The 14,941-nt window shown below is 37.0% G+C and overlaps 1 protein-coding gene across 1 annotated transcript in view; it reads right to left on the bottom strand.

The window, feature by feature from the left end:
- Positions 1–10,025, bottom strand: part of ABCA12 (ATP binding cassette subfamily A member 12) — a 206,306-nt gene extending 196,281 nt beyond the window's left edge. Inside the window, 1 exon segment of the mRNA XM_021074975.1 lies at positions 9,612–10,025. Coding sequence (XP_020930634.1) covers positions 9,612–9,680 — 69 coding nt within the window. The 5' untranslated portion in view covers positions 9,681–10,025.

The raw sequence follows: 14,941 nt of genomic DNA on the forward strand, positions 1-14,941 counted from the left end.
ATAAACAATCTATTATCACAAGATTTCCCCTAGGATTTTAGGTCAAAGAGGTTTGGAGAACATTTTTGCATACAGCACTTTAGAAGGATAATAAATCCAAAGCCCTCCATACTATGATCTTGGGGATGTTAAGGTTGACAAGTTAATTACAAAAGCAAGAAATAAACAAAATTTAAATTTTCTTAGCAGCAGGATTGCTCTCAACACCATCCTAAATATTATCATAAACAACCTAGAAGTAAATGCAATGTCAAGGATCCAAATACTAAATCAATGAGCCATGACTTTTTTTTGTTGGTTTGAAAAGAAAGGCTAAAATACAGACATTGAGGCTACTTGAAAACTTTAGAAAAGTAGTTTTTGAGTTTCATGCTTTTGCTAATATTTTAATTATCTCACTTGCATTCCATCCCCCCTGCATTCTTGACAGCCAAGGCCATTTGCACACTAAGTAATATACAGTTCTTTCGTGAGCCATGGCATTTGTCTTTATTTTTCTAGGGTTTATCTTCTTTTTCTAAATTACTCAATGAATTTATTACATTTATAGTTGTACAATGATCATCACGATCCAATTTTATAGGATTTCTATCCCACAACCCCAGCACATCCCTCCACCCCCCAAACTGTCTCCTTTGGAAACTGTAAGTTTTTCAAAGTCTGTGAGTCAGTATCTGTTCTGCAAAGAAGTCCATTCTGTCTTTTTTCAGATTCCACATGTCAGTGAAAGCATTTGATTTTGGTGTCTCATTGTCTGACTCACTTCACTTAGCATGATAATTTCTAGGTCCATCCATGTTGCTAAAAATCTAGGGTTTATCTTCTATTGAGATGTCCCATTCTGCTCACTTTTCTTAATTTTCCCCTTTCTGAAAAATGTAGTGCCCAAGAGTCTGTAGGTGGAGTCCAGTAAGTTAAGTCCACACTAGGACTTGGGGCACTACAATGACACAGTGAGGAAGTAGGTCCCTAGCAAGCTGAAGAGGACACCCACAGTGCAGCAGCCCAACATGAGGTGTCAGAACCCAAGTGGAATAAGGAGGGTGTCAATGCAGGGCAATGAGCAGGCAACTGATTTCAAATAGGAAGATTTTTTGTTTGTTTTTATGGCCATACCCAAGGCATATAGGATCGAATCTGAGCTGCAGCCGTGAGCAACACCAGAGCCTTTAACCCACTGCACTGGGCCTGTCATTGAACCCATGCCTATGTAGCCATCTGAGCTGCTGCAGTCAGATTCTTTTTTTTTTTTTTTTGTCTTTTTAGGGATGCACCTGCAGCATATGGAAGTTCCCAGACTAGGGGTCAAATTGGAGCTACAACCACAGCAACATGAGATCAGAGCTGCATCTGCGTGCAGTCAGATTCTTAACACACTGTTCCACAGTGGGAACTCAGGAAGGTTTATTAGAAAGTTAGTACATGGGAGTTCCCGTTGTGGCGCAGCAGTAACAAATCCGACTAGGAACCATGAGGTTTCAGGTTTGATCCCTGGCCTCGCTCACTGGGTCGCAGATGTGGCTCGGATCTGGTGTTGCTGTGTCTGTGCTGTAGACCATCAGCTATAGCTCTGATTAGACCCCTGGCCTGGGAACCTCCGTATGCTGCCCATGCGGCCTTAAAAAAGACAAAAGACCAAAAAAAAAAAAAAAAAAAGAAAAAAGAAAGTTAGTACATCCCCATTAGAGGAGCTAGGTTTCTCACTATCCAACAGGGAAATTATAAACATGGGAAAGGAGGAAACTAGAAAGAACCCTGTAGTGTTGGGTTAGAAGTAAAGATATGGGTATGAACTGCTGATTCATGAAATATAGCTATAAATGTGTGAAAAACTGAGTTATTTATTTTCTTCCTTCTGGTTCCACAAGTTTTTTTTACCTCATTGTGCTCTTTCTCTGTCCCAACCCTGAAAATACCCATTTTCATGAAACACTATTTTCTTACAGTGGATAAGAGCTAAGTGTGCTTGTTGCTATTGGGCTGTCACTGTTTCCAAGCCTAGACAGAGCTATAAAATATATGTAGACTATATGTACACACAAAGATAGACAGAGGCAGAGAGAAATTTACATACATATATACAAAGAAATAGGTATGAAAGTTAAATCCATTGATAGAGGGTGCTAGATATACTACCCAAAGAATCTCAGAGACTGAAGGAAATGCATCAGTAAAACACAGATACAGCCAATGGCCAATTTTTGAGCATCAAATTTGATCCACTGGCCAAAATGAAACATTAAAAGACATTATGATAATAAAAGATTATATCTGAGTAAACTAGGAACAAATAGATAAATTGAAAGTTTAATGAGAAATGGTCTATGTACACAGTCTCAAAATATTTCTCCATAAAATGGGACAAAATTGACATCATGCACAATCTGATGTGATGCAATGTGAAGACCCAGCATCACTTCTCTGGCACCCCTTCCAGAGATGAATAGCTTGAGTCTCTACAAAACAGATAGTCTAAGAGTTCCTGCTGTGGTGCTGCAGGTTAAGGATCTGGCATTGCTGCAGGTGCTGTGGCTTGGATTCAATCCCTGGGCCAGGAACTTCCATATGCTGTGGGGTGCAGCCAAAAACAAAACAAACAACAAGAACAAAAAAAGCAGATACTCTACAAAACAACAAAATATGTCCAGGGTCATGAAAGTCAAGGAAAGACTATCAAACTGTTACAGTCCGAAGGAAACTAAAGACAAAAAATAGAGGCAGAACATGATTCTGAACTAGATCATTTTTCTATAAAGGACATGATTGGGCACACTGGTGAAGCTTGAATTGGGTCTACAGATTTGATGGCGATATTGGGTTATGTCAGCGGATGTCCTTGTTTGTGAAATATGCATGCTAAAGCATCTGAGGTAATGGGGCATCAATCTCAACTAGCTCTGGAATAAAATATATATATTTGTACTGTTCTTGCAACTTTTCTTTAGATTTGAAACCATCTTAAAATTAAAAATTTTTTAATTACTTTAAAAGTAATTCTGAAAAATCTTAGCAGAGCACATAATTTCAAATTTAGTCATTCACACTCCATTACTTTGTCACAACACTTTATTCTAATTATTGTTAGGTCACATTCCATTTGTGGCTACCATTTCTATTATGCTTTTATTTTCACTAAAAGTAAATAAGAAAGTAAAAGATAAGTGCACTTTAAATTAAAGTATCATTACATACTCAAATATTTGAGGAAATTACTACTCTGAATGCCTATAAATAAGATATTCACTCTCTAGTATTAATCATAAATGCCTATGCTTGGCCCACCTCACATAGTCACATTACCTGTCTTGACCTTACATACATTTGAGTTTTTACCCCTTGCATTAGAGTGGTTTGAAGTTGGTTGTTCTGAAATTAATAATACAGTACAACTTCCAGATTTCAATGAGGATTCTTTTGATTAACTTTGAAAATAAATAAAAGTAAAATGCTTAGGATAAAGATTCTCCATTTCCCTCCATTAAATCATAGTCTTGGAGAGTCTTAAGGAAACTTAGGGTTTAACATACATTACAGTAAAAATCATTTACATAATGCTTACACATTCATTAATACAATAAGAAATTGAGTACCCACTGTGTACCAGGTACTGAAGATAGAGCAATTGAAATTTTCAGTCTTTTGAGGAAAGAAAGCATGAAAAAATTATAACGAAATGCAATAGATAATGCTATGACACAGGAAGTCAAGAATGTGAAAGAAGATAAAGTGAGGGGAACTAAATCTAAAAACTAAAATGAAAAAAGGTCAGGCAGAAGACAGGATGTGCGTGTTGGATGGAGTGTGAGAAAGAAGTGGGAGTCTTTCAAGCAGGGGAAACATATGGGTGAAGACCCACAGATGGGAAAGAGGGTAGACTATTCCAGAAAAAGAAATAAGTCCAGAAGTACTGATATATCAACAGTCAGGAAAAACATCTCTGCAATACGGTTATGCAGCCTATACTTGAATGCTTCTAATGACTAGAAGTTCAATATTTCGTGAGACCTCTTCGCTATTGGACAACTCACATTGTCTGATTTTTTTTTGCTCATGTCAAGGTGATAACTTCTTTCTCATGACTAACAGTCATTTGTCTTAGTTTGGCCTCTGATTCCACAGGAGAATTCTACAAGCATTTGAATAGAGACAAAGTTTTCTCTCCTGGGCACCAATGCCAGTTCCTTCAGCAATTCCCTGTTAAATATGATTTCAAAATATCTTCTCCAGGATGAATTCTTGTAAAGAGGTCTTCTTACAATTAGTATCAAAATTCAATAAATTAATCCAAGTTGATAATAGCTAATATTTATTGACTGCTGAGAATATTTAAGATGCTATGTTAAACACTTAACATGAATTATTTAATATAATCACCTTATTTCATTTTGTAGATGGGAAATTAGAATCCTAGAAAAAGACTAAATAAATCTTCATTCTTTAAGCCATTAAATGGTAGAACCAATATTTGGACTCAGGGAGCCTGGCTTCAGCACCTGCACGGTTAACCATTAAGCTTTGTAGCCAAATCACTACAGAGTAAATTACTAGCTCTCTTTGACTGCAATACTATACTTTTATTAGTTCAGACTGTAAGAGCACTGAAAGTCATTTATAGGTTGAGTAGTAACCTAGAATCATAACTTTTATTACAAACTTGAAAAGAAAAATTGCTCAACTTTTATCCATAAAGTATACAGTCTTTTCCTTGTTCCTCTATTCCTTTCTTTTTTCATTGTCTCTTAAATCAAGAATGACTGTTACTTGGTGTTAACAAGGGGATTCCAAGATTCAGATTCAGACGTAAGTCTGATACTTTATATCTGGAACAAACCTTAATTTCACCCCCAAAACAAGGAAACAAAAGCAGCATAGAGTTCTTAGTTAGACTGAGCTTTCTGCTAGTTAATACTGCCACCCACATAAATAACCCATCCAAAAGCCAGAATCAAGACAATTTTCTGAAATCTGTATTTATTAGAGTATATTACATTTTGAAGATTGGTAAGTTTTCTATGATATTTATAAAAACTATACATTTTATTGAGCTTTGAGCTAATTTATTTCTCTATGCTTCTATTTCTAAAACATCTTTATCTCATTTACTTTTTGATTGGCTAAACTAATAAAATGTGGATGTCTTGCTATGTGCCATGCACCATAATGAACAAGAAGATCTAAATTTTTTGAACAATTAAAATGGATTAAGGGTGTAAATGGTACAGATCCAAAAGAGGTTAAAGGGCCTAGAACATTTGACCATGAAGTTGAGTGAATTGTGTAGGACCTAGTCCATTTTAATCTGATTTAGAATTAAATTTGAGATTGAGTTTAAATTGCTTTAATCAAAAAGTTATCTTAATGCATGAACCAAACTGTTACAAAATTTTCAGGCTAAGTCTTTTTCTTTAGCCACCATGAGGAAGAGTTATACAAGCAAGGTAAGGATTGGAGAGGAAGTATCAAATTTATTCAAATTTTAGAAGTTTATCAATTTGTGGGAATGGCTGTGATAGAAAAACTAGGTCTATCATAAACTGAGCTAAAGTGTGATTCACTAGCTAAATAGTTACAACGGAAAATAAACAGCTGAAGTTAATTTTCCTTCTTCAGGTCATAAGTCTGGAGTTAGATTCCACATCTATTGCAACTTGTAGTCTCCTCTTGATATTGGAACCTAATTAGAAACCATCTTCTTAATGAAAGAAGAAGATAGGAGAAAAAAGTATGTGTACATGTATGTGTAACTGGGTCCCCACAATGTACAGTGGAAAAAAAAGTTGTGTTGGGGGAAATATCAATTAAAAAATTTAAAAAATAATAAATTCTTATAGTACCTAGTCTATAAGCCTGCAGTCTCTTTATTGTTCTAGGACTCTGTTTCCTGTCATTAACTAATATCTCATTAGGTGAGCCTCCCTCTTGCTAACCATCTCCAGTGTAATGTATGTTCATATTTCCATTATTTTTTAGAGTTAAATTACAAGCCCAGCAGGGTAGCAACTGCATCTATTTGATTTTCTCTATTACCTAGCATTTCTGTTGGTATCTAATGTATTTTTCACACTCCTTTAGTAATCATTTTTTGCAATATAATTGAGAATTGACATTACCACTGATATTAAAAAACAGCAATATCTATGGCCTCCTTAGAAAATCTGATCTCTTTGTTGAATGGGTGGACATCCTGAGCAGGGATTAGAGAGTACTGGGAAAGGAAACTCAATTTAGGAGCAATAGAGAAGCAGCAGGAAGTAATGGAAAGAACAGATCCATTTTTTGGGAAAGTCTAACTTTTCACTTTTAAATTCACTATGTGACTTTGAACAAACCCCTTGAGCTCTTAGGGACCATATAAAATCAAGGCTGTTAGAGAATCCCAAATAGTCCAGAATTTTGACATTGGATTTTACAAAAAAGAGAAAAACATTAACTCTAAGAGCAACTTTGAGGAAAGTCATGTCAAAAATTAAAGATCCTGGAGTTCCCGTCGTGGCGCAGTGGTTGAGTCCGGCTGGGAGCCATGAAGTTGCGGGTTCGATCCCTGCCCTTGCTCAGTGGGTTGGGGACCCGGCGTTGCCGTGAGCTGTGGTGTAGGTTGCAGATGCGGCTCGGATCCCGCGTTGCTGTGGCTCTGGCGTAGGCTGGTGGCTACAGCTCTGGTTGGACCCCTGGCCTGGGAACCTCCATATGCCGCAGGAGCGGCCCAAGAAATAGCAAAAAGACAAAAAAAAATTAAAGATCCTTCCTTCCCTTTTTTGCAGCCAGGTCAACACATAGTTTATTCCATTGTATAGTTGTTTAAAATTTTTTCTCACTTTCTAGTACTTTTACAACAAATCTCCTCAATAATCCCCACTCCACTCTAATAATTTTACTGTATATTTTTTTGTATATCACTTGTTTCTCCATTAGTAGATTCCTAACTAATTTCTATAGACCATCCTTCCCACTGCCTTGCTTTGTGATGGACTCTCTCAAAAACAGAGTGGAAGAGGATATCACAGAGGTGATACAAGCATTTTTCTTTAACATTCATTAAGGACTATACATTTCCAGTGTCATACAACTTAATTTCTATTTTCCTTAGTATAAAAGTATGTTTTTAAAATGTCATATTCAGAACAATTACAAAGATAGAAATAAAAATGCTTTGTATTTTAAATAATTGCCTGATGGATGACAAAGTCCAGTTCCTATACAAAGACTACATCCTCTCAAATTTACATACCCGTTCTTCTCACATTCTATCTTCTAACTTGTCTATATTTTCTTTTCACATTAAAAAAATTATCTCCTTTTAGATTTTAAATCATAATTTTCCAACTTCTTGATTTGCTCATTCTTTCCTCTTAAGTAACACTGGCATATATATATTTATGTCCTTAAGTCTTCTTTTCTAGTACCAAGACATAGGATTGGCTCTAGGCAAAAGTATGAGGAAGTATACATTTCTTTGCCCTCCAGCACTCCGCTTAGAATTATGTTTCCTTTCCCTTTTGGCACCACTATTTTCTAAAGGTCTCTTGTGTCCCTCCCGTTGGTCACAATGGATTCAGGTGGGCCTTCCTGAATTTTTTTGGAAATTGGCCCTTTGTAGGCCTGCCCCAAATTCTGAACTTCTAATGATTTCACTCCCTGCCACCAAGACTTCTCTGTTCTAGGTCCCATTCTCTCCAGGTGCTCTTAAGATCTGAATAATGTGATGTCCCAAAATGAACTAATTGTTCATGTATTTTCTTTCCTTAGGCAAAAGTATAACTACTGGGGACTTTTTAGGGATTTTGGTTACATAGGAATAATATATCACACTGAAAACCTTTTAGCCTGTTTGACTTCCACTTCCTTTAAATATGTCATGTCCAGGAGAAATTGACTAAAATGGAGAAAAACTCCTTAAAGTAGAAAATTGATATGCCAGCTACTTTATAAATGAGGAAAAAGCTTAATAAAGTTTCTAAAGATGAAATTTCTCAATGAAAAATATATTAACCTGAGGGCTTTTTATTTTTAATTGTTAGGTAAAATAGAATTGTAAAGAAAATATACCATCTCAGCATTCAGCTTAGCAGCAACAACTGATATAAGTTTTCAATTCCTCTATTCTTTTAACTATTGAATTTTCATCACTTAAGAACTTTACTGTATATAAATATCTTCATCTCTCCCTCACTTCCTTCTTCTGGATTTCCTTTCACCACTACTTTGAATAAAACATGACACAGACATTGCCCCAAATCCCTCTCTAATTTATTTACCAAGTGTTTCACCATTTATAAAGCACTTTGAAATACAGCAGCACATTTGTTTCTTACGACCCTATGAGACAGACATGGTAAACCTCATGCCCATTTTACAAATGGGAAAACCAGTGCTCAGAGAAACTGTGATATGCTATTCAAGTCATGTAGCTGGTGAGGAACAGAATCAAGAAGGCAACTCTTGTCTTCTGACCACATCCACCTACCCAAGACTCTTCCCCTGCTGAATTCCACACAGAACCTACCACAGGAAAATTATAGAAAGTTTCACTTTTGTGTTATTTCCAATTTAAAAACAATGAAGTAAAAATATTAATGATTTGAAATTTTATGTCCAATACCCACACCCATGCAATCACATCATGCCTGTGATTTTTAAATCCTCCAACAAATTCGCAAAGACAAATCAACTTTTCCCTCTTAATATATACATTAGGACAGTTAGAAAGGTATCAGACACTGCAAGCAAACCTAGAGTGAGATAAGGTGTACAGATAAAACTTTGGTTTCTATGATGCATATTATTTACAAATATTTATGTTATTCATTTGAGGCTGGGAATAATCCCTCTAAAATGAAGTATACTGAGTATCTTCTTAGATTTCTACAGTTTTCAAATATTCTTCTGAATATGTGGCAGCTCATAGAAGCTAGTTCCTTTCTCAATCTCCTTGAGGATCTAATAGCTGGCTATGCAATTTAAAAAACAAACAAGAGTGTAAGAGTACACACACACACACAAAAGGTGTTGCTATAAGCAGAGTAGACAGACTATAGCAGTGAAGCAATTCAATAATACTCTTGAAGCATGACATATATATTGATCCTGGTTTGACATTTCTAGTAAATAATTTTTAGATATTTAAACTTTCTTAGAAGCTTTTCTATACTAACAGCCTTCAAATTATTTCATTTCTAAATTTTCTTCTCAAAAACTTTTCCATGGCTTTTGGTTTTCAGGGACATTTCTCCCCCATTTATTATTATACTGTTCATCTGAAACTTTACTTCGTCTCATTTTTACCTAGTTCACTAAGAAAATTTCTGAAAGCATCTTTACCCAAAACCTAGCATTCAACACTAGTTCTAATTCAACCAGTAACAAGGTGCATCCTTTTCTTTGCCCAGGGCATGTCCTGGTTTATTCTTTTAATTCACTGAAATCAAAAGGCAGCTTTTGAAGCATGTTTAGACTCGCCCCATTAGCTGTAAGACAGATGCAGGGATGGTTTCTAAATACCTTGCTCCTGCTTTAGAAAATGACTTAGCTCTTCTCTTTTTACCTGTAGTTAACACTATATTTTTAAGTTGCCTGGAGCATTTCCCCATGACCCCCTCCCTTGTTTTACTCACCGGCTGCCTCTTGACACCTAGCCAATTTTTCCAGACAAGGACCCGAAGCTGATGAAACTGGGAAGCCATCCTTCAAATGCCAGGAACAAGAGAATTCCTCTCTTTTCTTCCACCCCTCAAAAGAAGAATTGATTCCCTGTCCAACGTGCGGCGTGTCGGTAGGTCAGAAGCCTTTTCACGGCATAGCTGTCCTGGGGGCTGGGGTAAGAAACCCAGAGATCTCCTCTTCCTCCTGGATGTTTCTCTTGGGTTAATCCTTGACCAAGGAGCACTTCTCAATCAACTCTCCCTCTCAAACAAAATCCCAAACCAGAATCTTTTGGTGGCCTTTCCTTATTTTAAAATGACATCCAGTTGCTGCTTGTTGCATGAAGTTCAGACTCAGGAGAGAATGAATGTCATTCAGATAATGTCCCACTGGAAAAAAAAAAAAAAAAAAAAAAAAAAAGCTGAGCCTACACCTCCTACTCTCCGTAAAATTAACTGCCTATCCACACCTTCTAGAAGGTGTCACCTGCACTGGACACGTCATGAGGAATGAGGTGGGACCCTTGCCAGGCCAGTAGGACTTGTCCTACATTCTCGTGCCTTCTTTACTTCATAATGTCTGCTCTAGTAGAGGCAGAGCACAAGGAACATTTTCCAGACTCTTATAATAAAGTGTCATTAAGATGGGTTAAGTCAGTGAGGCCAGAGCTCAGCTGAAACACTGTGAACCTCAGCCCATCACTAGATAAACTAGAGAAAATCTCAAATTTAGCTTAAAGTGAAGTTGAATGCTTTGATTTGGGGAGAAGTGACTATGTTGGCTCCTATAACAATTTAATAGGTTAAGGAAAATGCAGAAAGTAAAAGGTGGGCTGTAAGTGACATAAATTACATACAATGGATTCCCTCACTTTGGGGCCAAGGATTTATGCATCTGTTCCAGGAGAGCCATGTTGTTTCAGGCTTTTATGGATAAAAGAGACATCAGCTGACCCAGGATATTTCTGAGTTTATGATATAACAGAGTTATACTGCACTCAAAAATCTCTAAATCAGCAGAAGAAATCTACTGTAGACTAAGGGAAAAGAAAAAGGCTCTGTGCTTGAATTATTCAAGGTACTTTATCATTAAGTAACTTTAGTTGTAATTTAAGGTTATATATGATCCAGAAGTCCAGCATAAAGCCTTTTAGGAATAACCTTGCTTAAGCACCTTAATGACAACTCATTCCCTCCGATATTCAATGCCTATACAATCTGGCTTTAGCGAATTTTCTAATCTCATCCTCCAACAGTCTGTTATAAACGCCTGACCACCTGCCAAGCTGATATATATTACAATATGCAAATGTAACCTCTGCTCTCTGATCTTGGCCTTGCTTATGCTAATTCTTTTACCTGGGATACATGTCTCCCTCTCAAAGCACTTACCTCTCAAAATTATCCTGAAATTGACATCTTCCATGAAAACTTTTTAGATATAATTTCTCTCGTCTTTGACTCTAGTTTAGTTTTTTGTTTGTATTTCTCTCAAGGAACTTGGGTTTTACCTTTCTGTGATTTTTTTTTCTTTTTCTTTTTTTGCTTTCCTGTGATTTTTATACATCTTATTTTTCCCACACTAGATTGTAAATTCTTTGAGAGCATGGACTATTTTATATCACAATATTTTACACATTATCAATGCTCAATAATCACTGTTGAATTTAATTGAAGAGACTATTTAAGCTAAGACCAGTGAAAGTCTACCTGGGTCACCACACCTTTCCATGATGCTCCAGACTCTGTGAAATGAGTTGAAGCAATGTTTGAGTTCTCCCTTCAAACCCAAAGCAAATGCTGATTCAGATTCCTGGTCCCCATGCCAACTCTGATGTATTGATGGCAGCCAGCCTGGAGCTGACTGGAGACATTCTGGCGCATGCCCATTACTGCAACTTTGGCTCTGTTGCTGCTCCCATGAGTCCCTCCAAAACCAATCCCGGGGAGACAGTCTTGAATATTTAGAATTAGGCCCTTTAATTTTTTTCCTAACAAGGTTAACAACAAAGGGTTCTTCAGACATCTGAGGGCCTTGGAGATAATACACTCCATCACCACTCCTGGGATGCAGTGTCCAACATATGCCTGACTTTCTTCAGCTTTGATGATGACTTGAGCTCCTGCTTCCCTGCCTTCTTTCTCTGCCATCTGTCACAGTCTACAACTTAGTGATGGTTTGGTTCACAAATAAACTTTACTCAGTTTTGAAACAAGGCAGGATTTAGGGATAGGACTCCACATATTGAAGGACATTACAGACAGTTTATTCAGTCAGGTTACTTCAGGTTAAAAAGCACTGACTCACCGTGCCACTGATGCAGGCGAAAGGTCAGCTCAAAAATGTCCCCAGCGGTTTCTCCCAGCAACTGCTTGTCACCTCTCGATTGTCATTGTGGAGCTGTTCTATTGTTTGTTTAAATATGATTCAACATTCTCCTCAGGGAGTTCTTGTTGTGGCAGAGTGGTAACAAATCTGACTAGTATCCATGAGGATGTGGGTTTGATCCCTGGCCTCGATCAGTGGGTTAAGGATCTGACATTGCTGTGAGCTGTGGTGTAGGTTACAGATGTGGCTCGGATCCCATGTGGCTGTTGCTGTGGTGTAGGCTGACAGCTACAGCTCTGATTTAACCCCTAGCCTGGGAACATCCATATGCAGCCCCAAAAAACAAGCAAACAAAAAGATTCTCTCTCAAGATGTCCTCTTGCCCAGATACCCTCATCTGCTACCTCTAAATTTCTGATGAAGATAAGGTATTTTATTATAACCCATGACTTCCCAGGAGATCTATTTCTTCAAAGTAATCTCAAAACTATACGTTCAGTATTTAATATATGTAAGATATTCCTTTATACTTGATGGCACACTATGCCATAGCTCCAAATGTCATAAACATTTCCTTGAGAACTGGGGTAATATTTCACAAAACATAACTTAAAGTAGTTTAAATTGGGACACAGAGACAATTAGACCTCCAAAACTTGTTCCACTTTAAATAATTTGTCTTGGCATCTATATTGACCGTTTCTGCTTCTAGTATTCTCTTTAAGGTTTTCAAATTTATTTTTATATCTGAATTTAAAAAATTAAAATTCAATTGCAGAAAACATATATCTTCCAAGATTAATGTTAAGTGCCTTAATTTTTTAAAATTCCATTGTGGAAAACATATAGCTTCCAAAATTAATGTTAAGTTACTTGCTTAACATTAATCTTGGAAGCTGTAATTTACATAAATAAGAAATCATAACCTAAGTCCAAAATGGAACTTCAAGTAATTATGAGACCAACAAAAAGGAAATGAGAGTGTGAATTCTTTAAAAAAACAAAACAAAACAGAATAATGTTTTTTTTTTTTTTCACAGAGGAAGATGTATGATTGTGCCCCACTCCTAATGGTAGATTGGAATGTTACCTTAGGATTTCCTTTTAAGGGATGAAAGAAAATTCTGGCAACCAGAAATATACTGTACCCAAAGACACACAGTTGATGAAAAAAAAAAAAAGTTTTAAGTAAAAACTAAACTGAGCAGCAAATAAACAGAGAACAATACAATCTAAGAAAGAACACATTTATCGCCAAGCTTTTTACAGATTTTATTCTTACAGTTGTATTGAGAAGTTAAACTGCTCTTTTTGGTAGGACTAGGGTCATCTGTCACAGGACTCAGTTATTCCAGTGCGTCTGCCTGAGGGCAACAGACCAGGTTGTCTTGAGGAATGACTTTCACGTCTCAGTCCACGATCTCTTCCTCTGGTCCTTTTCTCTATTTTTAGTGGTTCCACACCCTAGAGACTGACAAGTGCATCCCTTTATCAAGCAAGGAGTCATCACAACTACCAGAACTTAGGCATTTTTGTACTTTCACTGCACCAGCAGAAAAATGAAAAAGCTTTATTGTGGAATAGCTCTTGCAAAACTAGGTATTCCAAGGATTCTAGAATTCTGCTTTCTAGAGCTCTATTAATTACAAATTGTGCAGAACAGTTCAAAGAGCACAAATCTGACTGAGCCAGATTTGAACATGCACACCATCCTCTAGAGATTGGTCTCATCTAAAGTCATCTCCAGGTCAGTTTACCTATTAAACTTAGGATGAGAGCTCTGATAAAACTATACAACTGTGTCATTGATGGGCTCCAAAAACATTGGATGTGGCAATTCTTATCAGTCAGCTGGTCATGTAATACTCTCCAGGATCAGGGCAAGAGGGAATTGGTCCAACCACAGATAAGATATTTATGTGGCTAAAACACATTAATTTGTTTTAACTATGTTTATTAAAGATGTACATTACTAAAAGTAGTAATAATAATAATAAACACTAGATCACAAAGCCCCTGTCCATTTAACTAATCACTTTATAGTAGGAATCTAGCACAGGTCTCTTCCTGTTGTAGGTGGTCAACTAATGCTTATTAAATCATTGAGTAGCAAACATTTGTTAAGCAATTACTGAATCATCATAGAAGGCCTATCACATAGAAACTGGAATTATCCCCATTTTCAGAGAAAGAAAGTGACATTCATAGAAATGATGTAACTTGCCTGATTTCACTCAGTTAGAGGTGGGGATAGTCGGAACAGCAGAGGGAACTCAAATCCTAAGTCCATAATTTTCATCTCTATGTCATGCACTGCACTGCATGGGAAGAGCTGAAAAGAAAAGAAAAGAACTTTAGGGGTTTTCCTTGTTCTCTAGAGGCATATAAATCACTTGTACTAAAAAACTTAAATATTGCCAAAAATGAGTGCACAAGAATAACTGCACCAAAAATTCAAGAAAAGGAACATTGCTTTTAGGCTTCTCGGTAGAGTGTCAAAAAAATTCCCCAGCCTGGCCCTTGCCAGCCTCATTAGGTGTGTCTCTCCAGTCTCAACTATCCCTCCTGCCCTCATGCCTCGGAAGAGGACTATCTACTTTCAGGCTTTGGTCACACAGCTCCCTCTGCCTGAAATAAAATCATGCTCATTCTTAAATGACTGACTCAAATGCTACTTCCTTTCTGTAGTTCTTCCCAGCCCTTCCGCCCACCACACCCCTATTCCCAGCTGAATTAATCACCCTGTCATCTGTTTTACCATAGACCTCTGTTCATAAAGACAGTCAACTCTTTATTAGCCTTTGTCATAGTCAGTTGGTTGCCTTGTCTACAATCTGAGCCTTTTGGAGACAGGAACCATGCCTTATGGAACACTAAGGGTTGGAGGTTAATTCCATATCCTTGGAGGACTGTGAGAACTCTGCCCTGATTAGTACTAAGAGCTGGTTTAGAAGATAAAGTTTGGAGAGTAAGG

Source organism: Sus scrofa, chromosome 15 (genome assembly GCF_000003025.6).
Source record: "Sus scrofa isolate TJ Tabasco breed Duroc chromosome 15, Sscrofa11.1, whole genome shotgun sequence".
NCBI classification, from domain to species: Eukaryota; Metazoa; Chordata; class Mammalia; order Artiodactyla; family Suidae; genus Sus; species Sus scrofa.